General features: G+C 40.6%; 1 protein-coding gene across 2 annotated transcripts; it reads left to right on the top strand.

Moving 5' to 3' along the window:
* Positions 1-221: 221 nt before the first annotated feature.
* On the top strand, positions 222-25152 carry LOC140685353 (junction-mediating and -regulatory protein-like). Of its 2 annotated transcripts, XM_072956960.1 has the most exons (5): positions 222-334; positions 462-626; positions 1957-2091; positions 4700-4943; positions 25090-25152. In XM_072956960.1, the coding sequence occupies exons 2-4, from the start codon at positions 591-593 to the stop codon at positions 4799-4801; spliced, it is 273 nt and encodes a 90-aa protein (XP_072813061.1). In that variant the 5' UTR covers positions 222-334; positions 462-590; the 3' UTR covers positions 4802-4943; positions 25090-25152. The 2 variants fall into 2 exon arrangements, with proteins under 2 accessions (XP_072813061.1, XP_072813060.1); XM_072956959.1 differs by lacking the exon at positions 222-334 and having other exon boundaries at positions 368-626.
* The last annotated feature ends 1556 nt before the right edge of the window (positions 25153-26708 follow it).

Raw genomic sequence — 26708 nt, forward strand, 5'->3', positions numbered from 1 at the left:
TCGGCCTTGGTACCAGCGTTGGAGACACACACACGGTTCCCGACCACCTGCCTGGTCCCACGGAACCGAGCCTCACCTCCAGAGCCCCGCAGGTGCAGCACCGTGGCCTCGCCCCAGGGGGTGGCTAGCGCGGGCGCCAGGCGCTGCGGCAGCTCGGGGCTTGTAAACAGATACCCTCGCACGTGACCGTGTGAACTACGAGCTCCTGGGGGCGTGTTCTCTTTCCCGCGAGCTGTGCCACAAAGGGTTGGGGGCGGTCGGAGGGCAGAGAGGCGGGCGAGCAAGCAGGCAGAGACCCCCAGCGTTTTAGGATGGCTGAAGGCGCCTGGCGAGGGTGAGCGGTGGGGGGCGGGGGTGCTGTTGGGCACGGCATAGACAGCGGCTGAGTCCGTTGGCGGGCAGGGCTGGTGACCCCTTCCCCGGGGCCTGGCTCTGGAGCCACCATGTTTTTGGCGCTCAAGGAGAGACTCCAGTTGGACTGAGTGGCCTGGCGGCTGCATGTGTTCTACAAGCGGAAGAAGCACAAGTTCATCTTCATCATCTCCTGGAATGAGATTGAGGGCAGTTTTGCCATAACCTGCTACAACCGGATGGCCCAGAGGCAGAGGAGCGGCACCAGCGGTCAGGTGGGTGCGGGATGGGGCGCCAAGCCTGGCACACCCATGTCCAACAGGACCTGCAGGCTGTATAGCCCAGCAGGCAGGGGTTGGCCTGAGGCCACTGCCTCAGTGACTCAGGGCAGAAGCCCTGGGCCCAGAGCCTCCCGTCCTGGACGGAGGGTAGCTCTCCATGGAGCATGTGCAGCCTTTGAGGGGACCTGCTGCCCTGAAGTTTGTCTGGAAAAGAGGTGGGAAGTCCTCTCTGGATCCTGGTGTGGGCCAAGTCCAGCCCGATCCTGAGCATATCTGCAGGTAGTGATGTGCCGCTGTGGAAGCCCTCTTGGCGCCTATGGAAGCCCAGGTGTCCTCAGTGCGGGTAGTGAGCGCCTGCAGGATGGTCACCTAGATTGAGGTGCTAGAAATGGTGAGGGAGGATGAGGCGGATACGGCATACCTGGGACTCTCGGTCACGAAGCAGTGGACGCCCGCCGTGGAGCTGGAGTCCCCGCCAAGGCGTGAAGCTGGGCTGGGCACTTCTTCCAGGATCTGCGCTCAGTGCACCAGCAGCCAAGCCCCGTGAACTCGCAGCTGGAGCCGTGCTTGCTGGTATTCCTCTAGGAGATCTTGGGCATGTGGACAGTGCTCTTTGGGGGCGTCCCGGAGGTGACTGAGCAGGAGATCGCCACTTTTACTGTTACTGGGAAAAGGGAAATAAGAATTACCTAGTTTCTTAGTCACCCCTCAAAGAAAGAATTTTTAACGAGAGAAAGAAAGTGTGATATAAGTCAGATTTTTATTAGTAAAATAAAAAGGTAGTAAAAAATAGTACATTCCCAAGAATTGGGAGCTGGCCAATCCAAGAGGGGAAAAATGGCGCTGCTCCTTTGATTTTCTGTCTTGTATCCTGGCTTAGGGGCATTGTGTGTGTGTGTGTGATTGATTGATTGATTAATGACTCAGGTTCTTTGAGTGAACAAGCTGACTGACAACTCAAGTTCCTTATGCTCTGGTTGACAGCTCAGGTTCCTTGTGCTCTGGCATGCCCATCCCCTTTTGGGCAGGTTTTTACCCATGAAGCACATAGAGAAACCAATGGGAGGGGGCTCAGACTGTAATGTTAATTACATTACAATGAGCATTGATTGAAGTTATGCCGGGTCCTTGTCTTATATGCAGCCGCAGCATTTTGATTTTAACTGGCTTCTTTTGCTGGCCCTCATTTAGAGAAAGTAAAAATTCCTGGAAACCCTAATCCTAAATGCATACATACTGTTATTTCCTGGATTGTTCCTTCCCCCTTCCTCTCCCCCTGCCCAATGCTCATTTCTATCTACCTACCTACCATCACCGAATTCAGGTCTACTTGGGCCACGACCTGGACACCTGTGGCTGGAAGATCCTCTCCCAAGAATTCTTCACGGAAACCCACGACCGGGAGTATTATGAACCCTTAGCGAGCTGCAGCAGAAGGGCCAGGAAGCGCATCCAGGAGGTAAGGACCTAGTCTGGGCTCCAGTCATAGCTTTTGGTTACTCACTGCCAAAGGCTGGAGCCTAGGTCTAGGCTGTGCGCTTCTGGGACACTTGTTTTTCTAGACAAGGGAAAAGGAAAACCTGCTTGTGTATTTTCAATTTATTGTCCACTAGATGGTGGATCACAGTCCCTTATCATAACAACAGAGTTCTTTCTGACAGGTTTGCTTTTCTCTCACAAAGCCCACACTGGGCTTTACACATGGAAAGTGCAAATTGGAAACCATCCAATAAGTTATTTTTTTTTCCCCAGGCTTCCCCTTGTAAAGCAGAAAGCTGAAAGGACATTAGAGGAGAAGGTTAGAGAGAGGAGATGAGTAGTGAGGAAATACAAGGTTTAAGGGAGCTAACCTGCACTTCCCAGGAAGCCATGGGTGGGCCCACCACACCTGTCACTCCTGCTTAGGCTCTGGTGACCTTGTTGTCACTGCGCTGCTCCCAGGAGCACAGAGGAGAAGGCCACGGAGCTTCCACCAGGGCAGTGGTGACTGCTCCTACCCAACAGGTCATCCTGGGAAACAACAGCCACTCCAACCTGTGCTCAGAGAGATGAAAAGACACTAACCACTGTCCCCGGTGTCCGTGAATCACGTGACCATAGTGGGTCATGTGACAGCCTGGGGGCTGAAGTCCACCCCTTAGACCTTCTGGGAAAGCACGAAATTCAGAGGCAAAGGTAGGTGAGTCCTGGTTGCTCGTTTCATGTTTGGGACAGCAGGGCTGAGACTGTCCTCAGACCCGCTCCTCAGGGCTTTAAATTTGGGGTCACTCCCCTCTGCTGCCCCTGCTCTGCTGCGGGTGTGCCTTTTTCCTCCCACCGCCTTGAGAAACTACATTTCCTGGGGCAGGGGACAGTTTGCATGAGTTCTGCCTTTGGCCCAGAATTTGGGGCCAAGACCTTAACTGCCCCCACCCAGAACAACAGAAATGCAGATGATGGGGGTTGTGGGGTGGGGGAGGAGTTATTGTGCAGATCGGGCCAGGTATAGTCCAAGTCTCCACACCTTCCACCTCTGAGAAAGGGAGCTAGGGTTGGAGCTGCCTCAGGGAACTACAGTCAGGTTGGTAACTCAATCCCAAATGGGTGTTCAAGATTAAAAAAAAGTTCTTTACACTCTAGTTGCAGTTTTCTGTAAGTTTCAGATTGTTTTAAACTAAATAAAAAATAATTTGTGGTTTTAAAAGGGAAATTAATCATTCTTACACATGGGTCTAAAAAAAGAGCTTAAAATGTCACTAATATGATGTGTTTTGCGATGATAATGTAACAAATTAAAACCTAGTCATCTAGAGATCACAAATTCATTTATTAAAAATGATCCTGGAATTACATAGCTAGAAGTTTTAAACTTTAAGAAGCCAAAAGGAAAATTCTACATGTTACCAATAATTGCATACCAAATTTGTTTTAAATTGCTATTTAAAACAAAAACTATGGTAGAAATTTCTGTGGTTTATGACACTGGCATTTCATCTCTAGGGTAGATGGGCTTCTTAAGAAAAACATCTTTAAGAGTATTATGGATTAAATGTTCACACGTTGAAATTCGATTCTGCCCCTCCACCCCCTTCCTTTTCCTCCTTATGAGATGCTCAGAGGTACTAAGAGGTGAGGCCTTCGGAAGGTGATTAGGATTAGATGAGGTCGTGAAGGTGGAGCCCTCCTGAATGGGATTAGTGTCCTTATAAGTGTCATCAGTCTGCACCACTTTCCTTCCGCCCTTCTTTCTGGAGTGAGGCCAGACCCAGGCACTGAGTGAGCAAGACTGCGAGTTGAGATTCTGGAGCTGCTGCCACCACCGCAGCATGAGAGCGAGGGAGCACCCGAGGGACCCAGCCCCTGTGCACTGGCCCAGCCGAGACCCGTGCCCTACCTGGGGCCAGCGGGAGCCACGGTATCCCGTCTCCCCATCCCCTCCCCGCCGGCAGCGACAGCTGCACACGTCGGAGCCCGAGCCGGCGGCCGGGGGCCGGGAGGCGGCTACCTACCTCGGGCGGGGCTCGTCAGCGGCTCCGCAGTGAGAGGGCGCTGAGAAGGGGCCAGAGCCTCTGTCTCATCCTGGGGCGTGGGGCAAGGGACCCCCAAGGTGGAGGGAGGGGGTCCCAGCCTCAGCGACACCTATGGGAGCCGGAAGCCGGGTCGGCGCCGAGCGGAGCTGGCTGGATCCCCCACCTCGGTGCCATCTCCGCCACCCTCCTGCGTCTATAGCATCTCGACACTGAGTATATGAGCTGGGACCCCAAGTTCGGCCACCACCCCCCAGCCAGGGGTGTGGGCGGGGACACCAATATGAAGTAGTGGCCTGGGCAACGGGATCAGCAGGACCGGTGCCGCCATTCTTTCCTTCTCTCCCCCTCCCCTCTGCCCCCTTGGGGGTTTTATCCCTTAACCAGTCACTGGACCCTGGCTCCTCGGCAGGACTCCGGGAGGAGGTCTTAGGGCCCCACCCCCCACCCCAGCCCCGAGGACGGCGGGTTTTGGGGGACCTGGAGGGCCGACTGCAGCCTTCGCCCAGAGGGAACTTTATTAAAATCAAAGTACAGAGCATCCCAAACCTGACTGTCCAGGGACAAGTGGACCAGGACCGGCAGAAGACCCAGCCTGAAGAGGCCCAGAAAGAGAAGAGGAGGGAATTGGGGCCGCTGCCTCCTTTGCTCTGTCGGTGTTGAAAAGACCTGAGTGGCTGCCCAGCTTAGCGGCACCAGCCCCGCTTATTCCTCAGTAAGGCGCAGGCCCTGCCGCAGCTGCCGCCTCCATCCCGAGGAGGAAGGGAACCAGCCCACTTTCAGCGCTCTGGCTCTTCTGTAAAGTGTGAGTGGCTCTGGGAAGGGGAGTTGAGGGAAGGGGGAGGGTGCCCGTGCGTCCTGCGGTGTTTTGCCGATGTTTTCCTGGAGTGTTGGGAGCATACAGATGAGCGGGGTGTCTGAGTCCTCACTGCGGGCAGAAGGCATCAGGCAGTCCTGTGTCTTGTAACCTTTTAGTTCTCTGTGCGTGTGATACGCAAGCCTGCAGGTTTCTTTTTGAGGAGTTCTGTCTTTCTGCAGAGTGGACCCTTGCATGTTTCTGGCCATTAATTGGTAAAAGGAAACTGAGGAAGCCAGAGCATATGTGCGCACAGAGGACATCTCTGTGTATGTAGCTTTTCCTGGTACATCGGGTGGGAAACAGCGCTGTAGGTTTTGTTTCTGGGCAACTCCTATTTGGGTTCCCAAATGGAAGCCTCTGACTCTGTGAGGCCCTGAATGTAAAATTTATTTTCTATTCTGCAGTCTTCCTTGAGAGTTTTCATTTCAGTACAGGAGCTTTTTACCTTCTCATTTCCTGGGTGCAGTTCCTGCGTATCAGCAGGACGTGGTAACTGAGATCAGTTACTCAGGAAACTTGGGGTTCTTAGGAATCATAACTGATTTGGGGGAGAGCATTTTGTACTTTAACCAGTTTATTAAAAACGTATTTCATTTTTCCTTAGCCAAAATTTGTTTTTTCCCTGAGTTGTATATGTCCTAATCGACAGCATTTTTTAATTGGTGGAATGACTTGTGACTTATTTCAGTTGTCTTCTCTATTAAATGAGGATGATTTTTTTATCCCATTTTGTTACTTTAAAGGAGAAGCCTATAGAATCTTTGATTTGAATATTAAGTATCCTCTCAGAGTGCAAAATTAAAGAGGAGGAAGATAATGAATATTTTGTATATTTACGTAGACTTTAAGTGTTAGGCATAGGTGGAATTTTACATAACAAAGCAGACAGTACCAAACTGAGGATCACAGGCCTCCGGAGAGCTGTGTGGGCTTCGTTCTGAAGCCACTGCTGAGAGAGGCTCTGTGGAGTGAATGTAAGCCTGAGTCATCTGTGTCAACTTTTCCATTCAGGACCTTGATCAAACTTATTTAAAACTTCCTCAAACACTTTTTAGCCTGTACTTTTTTCTTCTAAAGTGACAAATTCTACAAGTTTTTTAGCCCTCGTTTTTATTAGTAATTCATTTATTTATCCAAAACCTGTCTCTTTAAAGTTCCAGGACAAGTCCTGAGCGTGTGTTTTGAGAAATGCTAAAATGAGCTGGAGTTCATCTTTTCCTGGTTTTGTAGATTTTCAGTATTCCTCTTTACCATCATTGTTCCTGACTGTTTTTGTCTGTTTTGCAATCACTTTGCCCTCCCCTGGAACTTCTCCAGCTGTTTTATTCTTCTTTATATGCCTTGTTCTTGTTATGCCTTTGTTATGAACCTTAAATTCTGTCTATCTTAAATAGATGCTGACATTAAATTATTGTGTAATGGATGTAATGTTAGATGTGAGATCAAAGACAACTGTTGCTGGACCTGTTATTTTGTGACCATGAGAAAGTCATGTATCCCATGTTTCACAAAGATAGGAAGAGACATCTAGTCCTGCATAGGCTGCTTTTCGGGGGTAGGAAGGGAGGACAAACCAACAAAATAGTTTCAGTGTAAATTATACTCCATCAGAGTTTCTTAGTAAATTTAAGACTTTTATTGCTTTTACTATAGATTGGTTAAAACTCATGTCAGTGCTTTATTGTGTATTTATTTAGGAGCAAAGAAACAACAAATTAATTGGGGGCCCCGCTTTTGAGATGCTTTTACTTATGAATGGCAGAGACAATGATACACAGATTGCACAAAACTGTAGGGAAAGGGAAATGAACCAGTTTTTAATCTATGACCACTATATGCCAGAAAGTTTTTGGTATATTATAGATGTAAGTGTGTTTGTACATTTTTCATTGGGGAAATGTTGATATTGGACTACACAGAACATATTGGAGTGTCTGAGCCAGTGGAAGAAAAGAGCAGCTGGAGATAGTGTTGAAGACTTTTGGAACTGGAGGATGTGGGGAGCAGAGGTAATTAGGAAGATGGTTGATGGGAAATCACAGGGAAGTTGTTGAGTAGCTTAGGGTCAGTTTGTGCTTGTGTGGGTATGTGTTTACAGCTCAAAGAATCAGTTGAGAACAATGTTCCTGAAAGGGTAGCTTTAAACCATAGAGAAATTGTATTTTAAACCAAGGCATTATACTTGGATTAGGATTTTGTTTTTCTAGGGAGCCAACATTTTTATACCATGGTCACTGAAGAGCAATACAGATGGAGGAGTGAAAAAGGTGTTTCCAATATATTAGCATGGTGCTAGTGGTTTCTGATACAAAGTAATTCAGAAATGGGGCAGTGGACTTTGTTTTGGACAATAAATTTTCGAGTTGAAGTTGGATACTGATGAAATCTCAAGACAGTAAAATAATGAGCAATATGCTGAAAATGTAGAATTGGAAGTCATTATCAAAGTATTAATGTTTCTCAAGAGTGCTGATGGAGAGCAAAGAGCTGACAAATGGGTATTTTTACTTGGGAGAGGAGAATCTGTTAAAGTTAGCAAAGGTACAGTAAGAACAGAGATGGATGAGACTCTCCCTAAAATAGATATTTCTAAAGTGAGTAAAACTTGAAGTGGAAAAGGGGGAACAGCCAGTCTCAGGACACATGATTTTTTTGAAACTCCTGGCAAGCTTTTTGTAGGGTATGTATGTCTCTTGAGGTTAAGTTCAAAAGAATATGTAGGGTTTCACTGTTAAGGAACTTATACATAAAGGACAGATCTGTTTCACCAAATTCATGTTTTTAAAATTTGCCTTTCATTATCATACTGAGTTTTGTCCCCAACATGATGAAGTGGGGCTAAAATAGCTGGCAAAGAAGGCTGCTTCTCCTGCTGGCAGGTGGTGTGTGTATTTGTGTCCCATACAGTGGACGGGACAGCCCTTTGCTGGCATAGCATTGCTGAAAATGCCTTTAAAAAATCTTTTTATTAAAAAACTAACAAATAAAACCAACTTGACACTTAAAAACTCCTTACATTTTTGAAGCATAAGATGTTGGAAGACTGATTTTTTAAAAATTTAAAACAATTTAAAAATTTTCATTGTGAAGCATGGAATTTACTGTTGATGCCAACAAGGATTGAGGATTGTGAGGTAGGGAATCTCTATAGCCACACTATCTTGTGTTCCTTAGTTTGAATTCACCACCTCCTTTGTAGTCTTGTGTTTCTTAGTTTGAATTCACCACCTCCTTTGTAGCTTCTTTGGCCTTTTCTTAGGAGTGACTGTTCCAATGGCAGAACTTCCAGGTAAGATCTATTTAGATGGGGAGCTAGATGTAAGGTGGTTCTGGAACAGATGCCATATGGGCACCTTCCCTCCTCATCCTCTATCTTCCACAACATTTTTATGCAAGTGAAATCATGGTTTGATGAACTTTAAAGGGCAGTCTTTTTGGGTTAACATAATTTACTAGTAAAGGCAGTGGGAAGGGTGGGACTCTGGTAGTTGGAAATGGTAACGTCATGTGCTTTGCCCTGGCAACTTTGGGATTGATATGAGATGATTAAAAAGACTTAGGAGTGTGCATTTGTGTTTGTGTGCTTGACACCAGATGAGCTAGCAGCCCACGCCTAGGCTAGCAGCAGCCCAGTGCATGTACATTGGAGATGGTACTTGGAGAATTCTTGTGCTGCCTCTGACATCTCGTTGTGTAGGGGAGGGATTGGCAAACTTTTTTTGTTTGTTTGTTTCTTTTTTTTTGGTGACGGACCAGTTACTAATATTTAAATTTTGTGGACCACATGGTCCTGTCACGATGATTCAGTTCTGCTCTTGTAGTGCAAATACAGCCACAGACATTCTGTAGGTGAATGAAGGTGACTGTGTTCTAATAAAACCTTATGCATAAAAACTGGAGGCAGGATGGGTTTGGCTTATAGTTTAAGGACCCCTGATGTAGACAACTGCCAAGTCCACCTGCATGCAGTCTGAGAATCCCTCTACTGAAAAGCTGAGATTGGCTATTTCAGGTGACCTCTGTTTTCTAAGTGAGATGTGTTCCTTGGGGGCTGTCTTAAAATGATTCTGCAGAGTCTACTGTTCAAGTTACTTTTGCCTCCATAGTAATGAAAACCATGGACTGAGGAACAGGGGCAATGCCATCTATGAAGGGATGCAGCCAAAAAGTAGGGACACTTGCATTTCTTGTTCAAAGATACCATAATATATAAGGTACCACACAGTGATATAATGGCTGTGCATCATGGCCAGAAGTGTCTTTGGAGTATCTGAAGAAACTTCTGGGTATAATTATGAAAGATTCTGAAAATAAGTTGTAAAGCACTTACTTTAGATGTGAAATTAGAAGTGCTTATGGTCTGTTTGAACCAGATGGAAGTATTCGTCTAACTGTAAGAACACTGAGGTTTGATACTTAAGCGTCTTAGAGCCTTGACCTCCTGCAGTGCCCAGCGCAGTGTGCAGAGTCCCGCTCTGCCGTCTGGTCCTGCTACCGGTGGCTGTTGTTTCCTAGGCGCCCCGCACAGCGTGTGCGCTTGCGCGTGCGCGTTAGAGCGCTGCCGCAGCCTGGGGTGACGGCAGCGCGGGGCCAATTATTTCCTAAGTGACTCTATCTCACAAGTGTTGTTTAGAAAGAATAATTCACTTTGGTCAATTTACATCATAGCTAGCACCACAGCACTTGTTTCATATGTCAACAAATAGCTACATTGGATGATGGTATATTTTTGCCTGGTTTCATAAATCTTATTTATCTTTGGGTTCCCCAGTTTCCCTTAGGGGAAAGGATTACTCTTCCAATAGTGACACTTTTTAGTTCGTGTCAAGCCTGCTTTACTTTACATAGTATTTCTACACATGTAATAGATACTTCAATTCCTCTTCCTTTAAGAAAGGTGCCTGACAGTTTTATATAAACCGACATTTTTAGTATACCTTTTAGAAAGAAGGTCACTGTAAAGTTACTTTCCCATTCATTAGGAGATGATTCTTTCCTTGCTGTTTTTGAATACTTTCTTTTATTTATTTATTAATTTTTTTGTCTTTTTACGTAATTTGTCATTCTCAGGCTTAAGGATGGGTGGCAATTTAAAAGACACAAGGTGTTCCTCTCATATCTGCAAATATCCCAAATAGAAATGTTCCGTATTGTTGACACATTCAGTGGACCAGGGAAAAGAGTGGAGCATTGGTTTATTTTTCCTTTTTAGTGTAGTTGAATTTTCATTACAAACAGATGAGTAAAGTTGTTTTCAAATAATGAACTCTTGCTGTTCAACCTTTCTCCTTTGAGACTTTTTCCCACTAAGCAGAAAACCAGCCTGTCTTATTCCTTCATGTAGTTTGTAGGTTTTCCTTGCTTTCTCCTGACCCCTCCTGGGCACATTCTCATGCTCCCTTTCATATGTGTTTAGAGTGTATTTCCTTAATCAACATGACATTTCCTGAACACTATGGGATATATATTTTCTAATAATTATACTTTTACCCACAAGTATATTTAAAATTTCCTCCTATTCTACCTTCAGAATTTATGAATTATTTGAGGGAACATCTGTCCTTGATCTGGATACTGAGAGACAGACCAATGTATGACAGTTTTTCTAAAATATTCCCTTAAAAAGTTTTGAGTAACAATTGATTTCTCTAAAATTGTAAGTTGATACAAGTAAATACAAGATCCTATGTTTGTGTTGTGCTATCCTGCAATGCAGGCTTTTGAAAAATAATACAAATGCACAAGAGTCCTTACTGCTTGAGTATCTTATATTTTGCTTTTCCCCCATCACCTTAGGGACAGCTGGCAGATCAGTCAGATAGCATGAAGTGTCTGTTGCTTTGCTGTGTGGCCTCTGCCCCCTCTTTTTCCAGCTGAAGGTTGGCTAATGGAGACCTGGGTGGCTTCAGGCAGGAGGCAGCACGTGCTGAGATTGTGTCTGTGGGAGCCTGAGTCATGCTGGATGCTTCTTTCTGCATGACGGCTATGAACTTAGGGAGTATTAATGGTGCAGAATATTTTTCTGTCACTTAGCCTTTCCTCTGAGCTGATCACCCTAGGATAATACATTGAATGCATCAATATTTTGGGCCAAATATGAAGTAGCAAGACACATTGCTGGTTTGTTTTTGGAAGAATGTATGCATCTTATGAGGCTTTTAAAATGTCATGCTTTTTAGGTTGGTTAAGGGTCTAATAATACACCTTTGCATGACATCCTCTATGTCTGAGAAGGACTTGCCTCACTAGTAGTAGTGGGTAATTTGCAACAATCTCATGTTTGGAAGCACTATGCGTATCTGGAGCCAGCACCGTGTTGCTAGTTCACTTCTCATTTCCCTCGTAAAATATATTCACACTGTGGAGGCAGAGGATTCATTAGTAAGGCAGTGTCATTCTTAGCTATGTGGCCTGGAATGAGTTACTTACCCTTTTTCGCTATGGGCCTCATCACATGTGGATGGAAAACCATGTCCTTCCCAGGGCTGTTAGGACTAAATGAGATAATATAAAGCACATGCAGAACTCTCCCAGCGCCACGCATAGGACAGTGTGGCCCCGCACTATTAACGTGAGTTAAAGGTCTTTTACAGTGCGACGCAGACAGAAGGCTAAAGTCAGGCTTTATGTTGCCCAACACTTAAACTCAGCCCTGGAGTTTGACAAATAAAACTGAAATAATTCTACAGAGTTTTCAAAAGCATCTGTACTAGTGTGTGATTCATTAACATATTATTTAAAAATCTTAAAAAGTAGAGAAATGACAGAACTACTGTGCTTATTATTTACAGAAAAGAAAGACTAATTTGAACATAATTAGAGTTTGAATTCATCTCCAAAGACCTCCATAGTGCTTAGATCAGAAAGAATGTTTTTGATGAATTCATTGATTAGCTCTGAAAGTGACTTTGGTTTAAATTGTCCGTTTGGAAATATCAGGCTGTAATTGGGTTATCAAGTTTTTTAAACATCCTTTGGTTTAATGCTTCGAAATGAAAAGCTTAAAAAAATACAGGAAGAAGTTTAATAAGTTTAATTTGTATCATTACATCTCAAACTATGATTGATGGAATTTTATTCAGGTGGTTTTGTTGTAACTGACGTTTGATTTTCTCCTTTTCCTAAAATGATGTGAAGGTGGGGTGGACATTCCCTTTTCATGCTTAATATTTATTAAATACAGGATCCGTTTTCAGAAATAATTTTCCTTTCCTTCCTTAGATTTGGCATAATCATTGTTCAGCTGTCAAATTCAAGAAATAAATGCTTCTTGTTTTTTTTTTCCTTTTTTGTATTTGGGAAGTATTTCTATTTTGAGAGCAATATGAATTTGCTTTCATAGTCTGTTTATTTAATAGAGTTCTATATTTAAGACAAGTGTATGAAAAAAATCCAAAGGCAGAAAGAAAAGATTGAGATATGTTTCTTAGTACTTTTTATCTTGCCAACTCTTGTCCTCATTCCCTGACTGCTTTTTTTTTTAACATTTTTCATTTTTTATTGATTTATAATCATTTTACAATGTTGTGTCAAATTCCAGTGTAGGGCACACTTTTTCAGTTATACATGAACATATATACGTTCATTGTCACATTTTTTTCTCTGTGAGTTACCATAAGATATTGTATATATTTCCCTGTGCTACACAGTATAATCTTGTTTATCTATTCTACAATTTTGAAATCCCATCTATCCCTTCCCACCCCCCACCCCTTTGACCACCACAAGTTTGTATTCTATGTCTATGAGTCTATTTCTGTTCTGTATTTATACTTTGTTTGTTTTTTAGGATACCACATATGAGAGATCTCATATGGTATTTTTCTTTCTCTTTCTGGCTTACTCTCGGACTGCTTTTAAGGCACATTTGCTTTAGATTTTGGTGTAAATGCAGAAGTTAAATTAGCTTATGTATTAGTGCATCTCTAAGTAGTTAATTTAATGAATATTCTAGTTGTTTAAGCAAATTCAATATTTTAAATATTTTTGCTTGTTGGTAACGATTGCAATCATGCTTCTGGAGTTACACTTCTTTCCATTTTAGAGATTTTCAGAACTTTGCAGTCATGGATGTGTTACTGGACTGAAGGGAGAAGAGCAGAGTCTGTCTAGTGGGTTTAATGTCCTCCTGTGTAGTTACCATGTGTGTAACACCAGAAGGCTACATAAATATATATGTGGGATGTCAGTTTTAATTTGTTTGGTGGTCTCTTTAGTGACTACTGTGTGAATTTGATAATGTGCCCTTTGGACTGATGCTGCAACATGCAGAGAACATTTTTCTACCTGTCTACAGGTAGACTTCTTTTCATTAGAGAAATATTACTAATTTAACTTACTAGATGAGAAATTTAGAGCAGGAAACAAAAATTTTCAGAGTGTTTGTGAAGGCCATTTAGTGGGAGAGGGGAAGTGCAGAGGTGGGGAGAGACACGCAGGGCACAGGAGGGAGGGAAGAGGCAGACACGGAGAGAAGGGCTTGGGAAGGTCTGAGGTCAGCCTTAGTCTGAGTTCACAGCTGTCATTTCTTTGGGCTGTGGCCCTGGGGCATTACCACTTGTTATCTACCGCTCTTTGAAATGTTGATTAGATGCTTGATTCTAGTTCCTGCTTTTCAGCATCTGGATTGTTTAAACCACTGAAGTTGTACTGGGCATGGGTTAGTCAGGGTACCCAGGCAGGGAGATTCTACAGCAGCTGCTATTGGAGAGGGGTGGACCAATGGTTTTTGACTACATTGGAGTTTCTATTTTGTTTTGTTTTGCTGTTTTCTTTCCTCATTGGCCACTTTTCCCTAGCCTTGCCTAAGAAGGATACTTGTAGTTCTGTGCATGTGACATAGTATTTGAGAGGCAAGCCTTGGAGTTGACAGACCCAGCTTTCTCCAGCTGTGCTGCTTTGTGACCTTGGGCAGGTTATTTATTCTCTGTGTGAACCTGTAAACCTGGGACCATAAGAATACTACCTACCTCTGTCACAGGGCAGCTAAGAGGATTGAGATAATATATCACAGTGTCTGCTCAGAGTTAGTGCCCAGTAAATGTTAGCTGTTGCAATAACGTTGAATAGTACAATAGTCTTCTTATTTCTGTGTGTGTGCTTGCTGGGTGTTTTGTTGTTGTTGTTTGTTTGTTTTTTGTTTTTTGAATGCTGAATACATTTGTGGCCTTAGTTTCTGAATAGGTGAACTGTTTTGAAAACTGCCTTTATTCAGCAGCAGACATTTACTGAGCACCTACTGTGACAGGGATTGACATAAGTGAACAGGACATAAAGCCCCCTGCCCTCTGGAAACTTACATTCTGCTTGGGGGAGACAAAATACATAAAGCAAAGTAGATGACCCATCACTTATCTTATGAATTTTGGTGTTTGACTCCATATGTCTAAGCTTCCACTACCAACCATTAGTCTTCACCTTCAGCTCTTTTGATTTCATTCCTGTAGTTGTGCCTGAGAGTGTTTGTGACAGGAGCGTCCTAAAAGCACAGAGCTAGTCTCATCTCCAGCTACTGTTCAGTCTGAATTCTAAGGCACATATCACTCCTCATCATTTCCCTGAGTTGCTGCTTGCATTGGCTATCACAAAGTTTACATTTCAGTCCCCACACTTCTGTTTCTTGTTGTTTTCAGATGTGTTGCTCCTCCTCAGTTTATTACAATTTGCTCATGCATTTTCTTTCCTAAGAGAGGATACTAGAAACCCTTTTTAAGAAGTATTCCCTGACTAATCTAACTGTATACTTGTTGCCAAAAGATTGGCCCCCGGTCCCTGACAAGCCAAAGAATTCAGAGACTGTATCTTGGAGCTTAGAAGAAAAGAGGCAGCTTTATAGCTTTGTCAGGCAAAGGGGATTCACAGCATGCTAGTGCCTTCCAAACTGTGTACCCACCTTGGGGATGGAGTGGGTGGGGGTGGTTCTAGAGCCATAGCTCAAACAATAAAGCATTGATAACCATCAACACAATCATTTTCTCATCAGAAAACTCAGAATGGTGTTATGATGCTTCCGGTGATCAGTTCTATGGAGGGTAGTGGTTAGATCACTTTATTTCAAAGTGTGGTCTTCTTGGTAATTCAGGGTATTTTATAAGGTGACAGTCCTGTGACCGGACCTTCTTCTTGGAGAAGGACTCAGAGACCCAGCATGATGATGACTTTCAATGACTGGAATAAAGTAGAAACAGTAGGATCAATAGCTTCGGTTTCAACAACAGGCCTGGAACCGTGAGTAGCAACCGGTCAGTCAGGTCAGTTGACCGTTTTAAGGGTGAGCATAAGAATAAGCAATCTGTTAGCCTAAGTGCGGCCATTTTTTAATCCTCCTTCATACTTCTGCTCATTTGTGTTTCTCACCCTCTGTGTGTTGTTAACTGAGATACTTAACTTATTCTGTGTCTTTAAAAAAACCTTTTATTTGTGTGTGTGTGTCTCTTCAATTGAGTTGTAAGCCTTCTTAGGTCAGTGACTACCTTTCTATTCTGAGCCTTAGCTTCCCCATTTGAAACAAGGTAATGTTAGAGCAGGCAGATAGCTAGATATAAGCAGAGAAAGGGGAACACAGACCAAATGGCAGCAATTGGGCAGAAAGGAGGGGCAGAAGCCAAATGCAGGAAACCACATATCATGTAAGCACCAGAGATCCATTGGCAGAGAAAGATAAGCAGGAATCTTTGAGCTCATTTGGGGGTGATCAGTGGCCTGGAGACAAATAAAGAAAGGTGAGAAAAGGCAGGAATTTCCAGTGTCTGAATGAAACTTTTTCTCATTATGCCCTCATTTCATTAATATTACCCTTGCAGATTAGAAGTATCCATCATGCACTGATGCCACACTTCTGATCCAGTCTAAATAAGGACAAAAATCCCTTTTCTCTTTGGGAATGTGGATTTGGGATGATAATCAGGGAATCTGACCCCAAACCGTTCCTTCCTGAATGAATAATCCACCCATTCTCTTTTACACCCTATGTAATCAACTTGCCAGAGAAACACAGGGCAGCTGCTCATATGAGCCTGCTAACTCTCCCCTTGAGAGTGTACAATCCATCCCTTAATAAGTTCTCACTTAACCTTTATTAACCACTACATCTTATCTCAGAATTCTTTCTGCAATGGGACAAGAACCTGGTACACTGGTTATATCCACCGACGATATTAATACCTACCTCACAGGGATGTTGTGAGACTTCAGAGAGGTAATGTGTGGAAAAGGTCTTGAGCCAAATCCTTAATAAATGTGGTTTTTTTTTTCTTTGAATCACTCTAGTTCCTAAAGTTGGTACTGGGCATACATACAGTCAGTGCTTAAAAAATACTTGTTAGTTTATCCTGAATTGAGGTTGGGAGTCTTTTAATTTAAATTCCTCTTGTGTGGATAATTTTATTTTTTTATTTTCAGATAAAAATCAGAATATTACATTTCAAGTGTCAGATGAAAAAGGCTGAGGCATTAATAAGTGACAACAGAACAGTGACTAGAGCAGGGACTGAAGCACCGTTGTGTGGGTTAAGTATGGGCTGCCACACTTGTTGGTTATGTGACTCTTGGCAAATTGTTTAATTTTCTTGGCCTTAGTTTCTTTATTTGTTGAGCTGGGGAAATAACAACTATTTCATGGACACTATGTTGTTAGGTGAAGTGAGATAACCACTGAGCAGCGTAGCACGCTGCCCGCATGCAGCAGTGGCCGCAGGGGTCATTTGGCAACATCTGCAGATGTTTCTGATGGTCGCAAGTAGGGGAGATTTGTGTGTGAGGGTGCTGCTGGTTTCTAGTTGGTAGGGGTCAGGTGTAAACCTTGTACAGGACAGCACCCCATGATGAAGTATGATCCGGTCCAAAAGGTCAATGATACCAAGTTTGGGAAACCTTGCTCCATCATTAAATTCTCTGTTTCTCATTTGATTACTGCCTTTGTAGTATAAGGTACTTTACCAGTTAGATTTTGTATAAATACTGATTATTGTTAAAGATAAAGCTTAGACATGGATAAGCCTCTAACCCACATTTTAAAACATAGACATAAAGGAAAATTAACAAATTTCATGATTTTTATTTTTTAAGATGATAAGGCAATTACTCAAAAGGTAAAAGTATTTATACTATTATTCAGAAGCTAGGAAGGGTTTCCGGGTAGATTTTACTAATTTTTATACAATTTAAAAAAATTTATTCACCCTATCTGCCTGAATTTAATTTTTTTATATGGCAAACTATTCACATGAAAGTATACCAAGAGTTAGGGGGCTTACAAAATGTGAGTGCCATGATATGTAAATATTTGTAAAGTCAAGTACACGCTAATGGAAAAAGCAAGTATCAATGTTAATAGAATGATCATTGGGAGAAACCTTGCATCATGTCTGATTTCCCTTTCTTCCTTCAAGTTTTATTACTCACTAAGGAATTAATTTTTTTCCTACTGTTTAAAATTGAACCCTGTCCATTTAAGGAGCTTCTAATTTGATCCCGTTGCTCTTTTCCTTTATTTTCCTACCTGAATTGATACCTTGCTTAAGGGAGAGCCTTTTCTAGTCCAGATTTAATCTAGCATTCAAACCTCCCTTTATTTCAGGGAGAGATTTAAGTGCTAATGCTCTAAGGCTGGAATTGGAAGGAAATAACTTTTCCCTTATAAATATATTATTAGCTGTGTACCATCTTTGGGAGAATTGGAAAAGTAGTCAATTTCATCATTTTCTGTGCTGTAATTCAAATGACTGCTTCCATCTAAAAACTGACTGTATATCCATTTGTATGTAACATGTATATATTTAATGCAGTTTGTGTGTGTGTATGTGTGTGTGCATGTATATGGTTTCATGTATGTGTCTGCACCTGGCTATTTCCTCTGTCTGAAGTACTGTTTTCCTTTCATCTGTGAAACATTTATCCCTTAAGACTCTATTTAAATACCATCTCCTTTAGAAAGCCTGTCCTGTTTAATGTGAGTAGAGTTAGTTGTTTTTCCTACTGATTATGCACAGTATCTATGTGGCTTTCATAGCACTTAACATAGGTATTTGTATTTTTCTCTTCTACTAGCCTGTCAATTCTTTGACTACAAGGGTTCTATCTTATTTATCTTTTTAGTAAATCTCTCCTCCCCAAAATGCCTAATATTTGCTGCCACATAGTGGCATATAGTAAGTCAACCAATGAATGAGAGAGAAAAAAAGGGAATGATTTTCTAATAGGCTCTGCAAGAGGAAAATATTATTATCTTGTCACTTTTGTATCCATGTGCTTAGTGTAGTGTCAATCCAAAGGTGTTCAACAAATATTTATTAAATGAATTAGAAGGCAGTCACAAAAGTTGATAGAGATTTCATGTGAACTTTTCCCTTCATTTCTAGGAAGTATAAAACAGCCTATACTTTTGGCACATGTGATGCATTAAGTTGACCTTCTTCTTCTTGACTCAGCAATGAGACTTTTGATCCAACAGGCACTTCCTGAAAGATGCTTTTGGTTGATTTCTTTTCCACCTAAGTGCCCATTCTTATGTTGAGTGTGTTGGAAAAATGAATGTACGGTATTAGTCTTACACCGTGGGTGAGCTATCATTAAGTACAGGTGTTAAATATGGCCTCTGGTCTCCTCTGCCCAGTGTGAGCAGGTATTTATTCTCAAGTTTGGATAATGACTAAGGCTGTTGAAACATGGGAGAGAACAAGGGTGAGGAAGGTGCCTGCTAGGTCTCTTTCTTTTGATGATTGATTTTATACCTCTGAGCTGCCCCTAGTTATTTATAAAGAATCAACTAGGAGAGGGCTGAGAATCTACAGGATAAAAATGCAGATTTGATTATTTGATAAATTAATAATTTGATCATTATTTGTTTTGATTATCATTGTTACCACTTACTGAATGTTTGCAATGTATCAGACCCTCTACTAAGGATATTTACATGCATTACTTATTTCTCACAGCAGTCCCTATGAAATAGATACTAACAAGCCTGTTTTATGGCAGAAGAACTGATTCAGAGAATTGTCTAAGAATGCATAGCTAGGAATTTGAATTCACAGAACTAGAACTCAAATCCAGATCCGACTGTGATCTATGCTTTTAGTCACCGTGCTGCTGCCTCTTAAGTTTCAGTGGAGGAGGTTTTTTTCTTTTAATTTGTGTTTTTATTTATTTATTTATTTTGGGAGAGATAATTAAATTTATTTATTTATTCATTTATTCATTTATTTAAGGTGGTACTGGTGATTGAACCCAGGAACATGTGCATGCTAAGCACCCACTCTATCACTGAGCTATGCCCTATCCCTTCAGTGAAAAGTTTTATATTGAAAATTGTAGTACTGAAATAGGAGGGGAAAATAATCAGATTTCATCCTATACAGATGTTAGAAGATTAACAGACTCTTGAAGAAGCAGTTTCCACTTTTACTTTCTTATACAAAATAATTATGTAATTTAAACCTGTAATTTAACCAACTTGCAGTAATTTGCATTTTTAAAATTAAATTCAGTCTTGCCCTTTGTATCACCATCAGGACAGGCGTCCCAGATACATCTTTAGCAGTAGAAGAAGCCTGTCTAGGTCAAATCTAAAGGCTTAGGGAGCAAAGTGATGTTTATAAATAATTATATTCTATCTGTAAAATGTGATTTGTCATTAGAGTTAAATCTCTTGAAAGAGATTCTTATTTAGGAGACAAGCCTCAGAAATATATTATTTAGATTTGGAAACGTGTGGTTTGTCATGCTGGGAAGGGGTAGCAGAAAATTTGGGAAGCAGCACTTGTTAGTCTCTAAGATATACAGTTAAGTCAGTGGGTACAAGCAGAGTGTTTTTCTTATGTGGTTTTTTAAAACTATTTTTGTTTGCTGAGATAGTGTTTGTCATTATGATAACATTAATTTTTCCTTCCTCCCCATACTTTGTATGGGACTATTCCTTAATTAGTTTATTTATAGTTGTTTTACATTTAATAAATATAATGAGAACATAGTTTTGACGTCTGTGCCCTGTTGTTTTATTTGTTCATTAGGAGATTTAAATAGTTTTGAATTTTATTTTGTTACCTTAAAAAGAGCTAACCCTGAATATTGTTCTTTAAAAAGTCTCATAGAAGATTTTCTCTTTCTTCTTGGTTGTGTTTTAAATACTGTATTTCTAACTGTAGTTATATACATTTGAACTTTGCTCCTTCCAGAATTATAATTCAAAGCCTTTGAAAATTTTATCAAAAGTTACATGCAGACACTAAAAGCAGTGTGCTGAATGATGGTCTAATAAAGATTAAAAGTGTCTGAATAGCTCACAGTGAAAAAGAATGCGACAATGAATATATGTATGTTCATGTATAACTGAAAAATTGTGCTCTACATTGGAAATTGACACAACATTGTAAACTAACTTTAACTCAATTGAAAAAAAAGAAGAAAATGCCTGAATGAAATAAATTGTGGTAAATAGGAATTTATGGCTGGTGTACAGGGAGTCAGAGAATCCTGTCAAGACCTAAGGATCCTGTCTTAGGCAACTTACTGTTTTTTCACATTACCTATCTTTATTTCCCCCCACCCCCATCAACCAGGCAAACAGGTTTTATTTCTACCTTGTAAGCTTGCATACTTACAGTTTTGTAAAAAGTTTAAGGTTATAGAAAATTTATAAATAATTCTTCAAACATACATTGTAGACAATCAAGTAAATGTGCAGTAACTTTGAATTATATCAGCTTTAAATCACATAATTCTTTATAATTTGTCATAGATGCACTTATTTGCAGGCATACATTTTGGGTTTCCTTATTTCAGTGTCCTATTTCCAATATTCATACATTTTCATACTTGACCAGGCAGAATTGTATTCAAACTAGTGATGAAAAACTCAGCAGAAATGTACTGTGCCTGAACCACTATTCCAGTAGTTCCCACAATTTAGCAAGCATCAGGATCATCTGGGGGCTTGTAGGACCATAGATGCTGGTCCCCAATCCTGGTATTTGATACAGCAGGTCTGGGGAGAGACCCAGGAGTATAATTCTTATGTGTTTACAAGTGATACTGATGATTGGGGGCCCAGAATTTGAGAACCAATGTACTGTACTAATGAGGTGATGCAAACCACTTACTTCAGAAGTTCAAGTACTTGTGTATAAGGATTAAGACTTTGAACTTGTAAACTTAATTAGCAATACCCAATCTTAGATATCAGTTTTTCATGTTGCATTGGTTACCTACTCCTGCTTCTTGGCTTGCACTGTTTTGGGCTATAAAGCATCAACATGAGCTTTAAAGCAACATTTATTTGGATTTGAATATTGCCTCCTAGTATCTGATTTCCATAAAAGTACTTTTGTCAAAGTCTTCTATGGCCTAGATAATGTTGTTTGATTTTTAAAATATTTTGAAAAATAGTGTTGCACCTGCTATAAAAAGACTGAATAGCATCCAGGAGCCTTACAGGCACAGAAAAGGAAGTACTGAGTATTAAAAGAAGAAGAGAAAAGCCTGAGAGACTATCCCTCCCATGGAAAAGAAACAAAGTATATTGGCCAAATGTACTGTGTCTTCTGGGATTGTTCATTTTTAACAGGCAGCTGGGGGATGCTGAATTGGTGGTCCTCAAAACTATTTTGTATAACAAAGCCCTAGAATGTCAGTGTCTAATGTTTCCATATAAGTTTCAATTAGATTTTTAACACAGAAATAGATACAGTACTTGAACCCATAAACATTTCACTAAGGTAAAAAACACAGTAACAAATTTGAACAGTGCCCTGGCAAATTCATACAATAAAAGTAAAAGCCATCCCAGGAGGACAGTCCGGTAGTATCCTCCATAGATGCACAGTTTGCCTTTCTTAGAAGTGAATATTAATATGGCATTATTATGAAAACAATATTGATGTCAGCGTTTGAATGCTTAATATGCGCCCAGCATTCTTCTGTGTGCTTTGTATGTATTAACTCATTCAATCCTCACTGCAGCCCACAGAGATAAACATTGTCCATGTCCGTGTCTTACAGCTGAAGGTTTGGCAAAGGGGGGCTAGACCTGCCCAAGACCTCGCCTTCAGTCAGTGGTGGGCCCGGGGCTGTGGCCAGGTGGTCTGGGGCTGTGGCCGGAATCCCTAACCACTATTCTATATGATAGTCCTTGTCTGTACACTTCATATATCACTTACAGACCAGTGCCTGGCACACAAGAGATATTGAAGTTCAGGCCATTTGCAATGGCATTTAATTATACACTGTATAATTTTGGCAGAGCATGTCATTATCCATTTATGTCTGTATATATGTCTGTATATTTTTCTGCTATTAATTAGCCTCCAGACTTGATTTAAATTTCCACTAGTCCTTTTTTTATTAGCTGAGTTCCCTGAAGTTCTTAGAAACTAGATGATTGCCTGAAATTATATGGCCTTGCTAGATCTCAAAATTAGCTTTTCTCACCACAGATTCAACTTTATTTTCATTCCTTTTGAAATGGATAAGGACTAAGATGTTTACTTATTTATTTATTTTTGGAATGATATTGGTTTAGACAGAGAGAGGCAAATATGCTAAATCGTATGCCCAGTTGCTGGAGGAAACAAATTATTATATGTTCTAAAGTTTTTTACCTGTAAAATTTTGAGAGTAGTATTACCTCCTGCTGCTTTGTGAAATTGAATCACATCACTCATAATAATATGAAGTGTGAGAAATTGTATTGATGATGGAGCATATCAGCAGCCTTTAAGAGAAATAATATAAACCATATTTCCTCAAATCTAAGAAGCCTTCTGTGTTAGTTTTCCATTGCTGCTTTAGCAGCTCACCTCACAGTCACTGTCCATCAGGAGTCTGGGCATGGTTAGTAGGGTCCTGTCCTCTGAGCCTTACCAGACAGAAATCAAAGTGTCAGTCAGTGCTGCGAGCTCATCTGAGGCTCACAGTCCTCTCCCAGGCTCACTTGGTAGTTCACAGAATTCATTTCCTTGCATTGGTAGGAATGGCATTCCTGTTTGCTTGCTGGCTGGGAGTCACAGACACTCCCCTAGAGGCTCCTGGAGGCCACGCTTAGGTTCCCACATGGCCTTCTGTATGCACAGTTCACAGCATGGCTGTTTGCTATTTAAGGTTACTGTTCTCATAAGTACCGATTTTTTAGGTCAGGCCAGCCTACAGTAATCTCAGTAATTTAAAGTCAGCTTATTAGGGATTTTAATTACATTGATAAAATCCCTTCACAGCAGCATTTAGATTACTATTTGGTTGAATAACTTTGAGAAGGTGTGTAAACCAGGGTGTTAAAATCTTGGGGGCCATCTTAGAATTCTGCCCACTATATAATCAATTATAAGACAAATTGTTATTTTATTTGTCACTAAGGAAGAAAAATGCTGGCTTAAAGTATGATAGAGTGCATTATTAGCACTTGGATATTGCCTTGTCCGAAAAACAAACAAACAAACAAACAAACAAACAAACAAACAAACAAACAGAATTGTGGTCATTCATCTAACCACAAATATTTGCTTCATGAATATCAAACTTAGTCCCCACTGCTGCCTTTCTGTGCTTTTTTGCAAGCATCAATTTTTGTTTTAATGCTGAATCATAGTGTAATCTTTTAAAGGATATTAAAAATTGGGTCATAAATGTGACATATGTGTACACAAAGTACACACAATTCAGCAAAGCTTACGATGATACAAACTGTCAGTGACCAAATTTTCACATGCCCAGGGAATGACAGCTATATTCTGACTGCCACAGGGCAAATGGTGATTGATTTTATTTATTTCCTACTTATTTTCAATCAGCTTTATTGAGATATAGTAAATACAGTAAACTGCACCCATGTAGGGTTTCATTTGATAACTTTTGACAACTGTATTCATGGAACCACTACCACAATGAAGACATTTCCATCAGCCTCAAAAGAGTCAGTTCCTTCACAATTATAGATTTGGTGGTTGTTGTTGTTATTGTAGATTAGTTAGCATTTTCTGGTATTTAAGTGAGAAAAAATGGTTATGGAGACAGTATTGTTAATTTTGGGGTTTTCTCCAGACCCCCTCATTCTTAGAGGAATAATTTTCTTTTTAGGTTTTAGGCTTATTCCTTCAGTGTGGGGGTAAAATGATTCTCCATGAAGCTTTCTGGACACTACCGTGGGCTACCCCTGACTTCTTCTTTGCCTGGGCATTGTTCACCACCTCTCGGAGTTGGCTCTCCTGCCCCACACGTGTGCGTGCGTGGCTTCCTGGCCCACTGCTCTGTTTGCTGTCTGTGTGAGGCCCAGCAACAGCAGCGGCTTTCAGCTGGGAGTTCCAAGCTCCTAAAAAATTTCACATCATTGCTGTCTGAGGCTGTTCTCCTGTTACTTAAGGCAGTCTTACCCCCCAAGAGAATCTCCATTTTTCTTGTTCAGATTCATAGTATAGTGTGGATCTTAGGAACTGTAAGAGATTTCCCTCCCAGTCACATCTTAGGGTTATTGCTTGTTTCATGTTGCTTGCTGTGTGCAGCGGTTTCCAGTGCAGGAAACACTCTGGGAAAAGTCTTACTCCTGGAGCACAAAAAAAGGTAACCAAGGGAGGACTCATGAAGCTCTCAGAAAGCTCTTTTAGCTGCCACTTAACACAACATTGTCCAATAGAAGTATAATGCAAGCCAGATATATAGTAGCCATATAAACACAAGCTAAAGAGAAACAGATGACATTAATTTTAATACATTTTATTTAATATATCACAATATTATTATTTCAACATGTAATCAATATGAAACTATGGAAACTTATTAATGAGATATTTTAGATTATTTTTCTAGTACTAACTCTGAGATCTGGAGTATATTTTATACTTACACCATGTCTCAGTGTAGACTTAGCCACATGTCAAGTGCTCACTAGCTTTTGGCTGGCATATTGGACAGTGAAGATGCAGATTATGAACTTTATTTTTCCCATTAAGACAATAGTATATAGATTCCACCAGAAATTGGCTTTAACTATGCTTGACTCTCTAGTAGGTTAGGGCTTGAGTATTTCAGAATGGTTTCTATGGTTGAGATATAAAATATTTTGTTAATAAAGACAAATACATTTTTATACATTTTCCTCCTTATACAGGTAATCTTATTGTTGAAAATTTGACAAAGTCTGGGTAAGAGACTACAGATTGCCTTTATTTCTTAATCCAAAGATGGTAAGTATTGAATTCTGTTGAACTTCCTCTTTGTGAATGTTTCATTTTCAATTAAAGAGAAAAGATATTTACTTTTGTCATATTTCCTTTCTCCTCATATTCATATATTTATTGTTATTGACAGTCCTTTTGCCCCTTTGCTTACACTTACTCATTCAGAGTCCCAGGCTGTATTCCCCATGGGGACCCTGTGAGTGGTCCTCTGTGGAGTCTGGTTATCTGAGTGATGCTCCCTAGATGGGCTTAACAATAGAAGCCCTGATGGCCTTTACGTACTCATTGCTAAACCAATATGGTTGCTTTCTATTTTCCTTGCCTGTAATATTTTACACACACACACACACACACACACACACACACACACACACACACCTTTTTTGTGTTGTTGAGATCTAATTCACATACCAGAAAATTTACCATTTTGGAGTATACATTTTAGTAGGGTTTAGTATATCCATGAAGTTTTGCACCCATCACTACTATTGAATGCTTTATCATTCTCATCACCTCAGGAAGAAACCCCAATCCCATTAACAGTTCCTTCCCATCTCCCCTCTTCCCAGTTCCCTGGCAACCACAAATCTACTTCCTATTTCTATGGATTTTCCTATTTTGGACATTTCATATAAGTGGAATCATATGATATATGGCCTTTTATATTTGGCATTTTTCACTTAGCATAAGGTTCAATGTTCTGCTACGTTGTACCACGTATCAGTACTTCATTCTTTTAGGTTTGAATAATATTCCATTGTATAGTGATACCACATTTTGTTTATTCATTCTTCAGTTGATGGTCATTTTGGTTTTCTCCAATTTTTGGCTATTATGAATAATCTCCTAGTTTTTGTGATTACATTCATTCTTCAAAAACATTACTTTCTTCATATTATCTCCCATTCTTGTCAAAACTTTCAGTGGCTCCCTATTGCTTGTACAACAAAATAGAAGATGCCTAGTTTGCATTAAAAGCCTTTGCTACTTTCATTTCCACCCTTCTTTTCCATTGTGTTATAATTTATTATTTCTAAAATGTGTGCTACATATGAATATAGAGTATGTAAACAATATATATAATTTTATCAATTTAATTCACCTTAAAATGATCTAACTTTTTAAGAATAAAGATTTTATTTACAAACCAAAGAGTAGATTGAAGGTAGATAGATAGTCTGGAGAATTAGAACAGAGTAAAGTGAAACATTATAGAAAAACAAAATACTTTTCTGGATTTGACCATAATGTCAAACAGAGATATTTCATATCATACAATGTGAAAAAGCACCTTATTTGAGTCAGCCTTTGATAGGTGGAACTCATTCAAATCATTCATTTTCTGGTTAGCACGGTTATTTTTTTTCTGGGGCCTCAGTTTTTCTGTTTTTTTAAAAATCCAGATAGAGTCAATCTTTTTCTCCTTTTGATATGTCTGAAATTGTTAAAAAGGAAATATTTTTACATAAACTTAAAAATTATTTCCCGAGTATTTTCTGCATATACACATACAGATATAAATGTATAGTGGCATTTTTATCCCATTATA

Source organism: Vicugna pacos, unplaced genomic scaffold (assembly GCF_048564905.1).
Source record: "Vicugna pacos unplaced genomic scaffold, VicPac4 scaffold_5, whole genome shotgun sequence".
NCBI lineage: Eukaryota > Metazoa > Chordata > Mammalia > Artiodactyla > Camelidae > Vicugna > Vicugna pacos.

Bases quoted from the DNA above. Each gene is read 5' to 3' on its own strand.
- LOC140685353 (XM_072956960.1), top strand. From the start codon at position 591: ATGGCCCAGAGGCAGAGGAGCGGCACCAGCGGTCAG. The intron at 627-1,956 runs GTGGGTGCGGGA...CACCGAATTCAG, and splicing joins GGAGCGGCACCAGCGGTCAG to GTCTACTTGGGCCACGACCT. The intron at 2,092-4,699 runs GTAAGGACCTAG...CTGACTGTCCAG, and splicing joins CCAGGAAGCGCATCCAGGAG to GGACAAGTGGACCAGGACCG.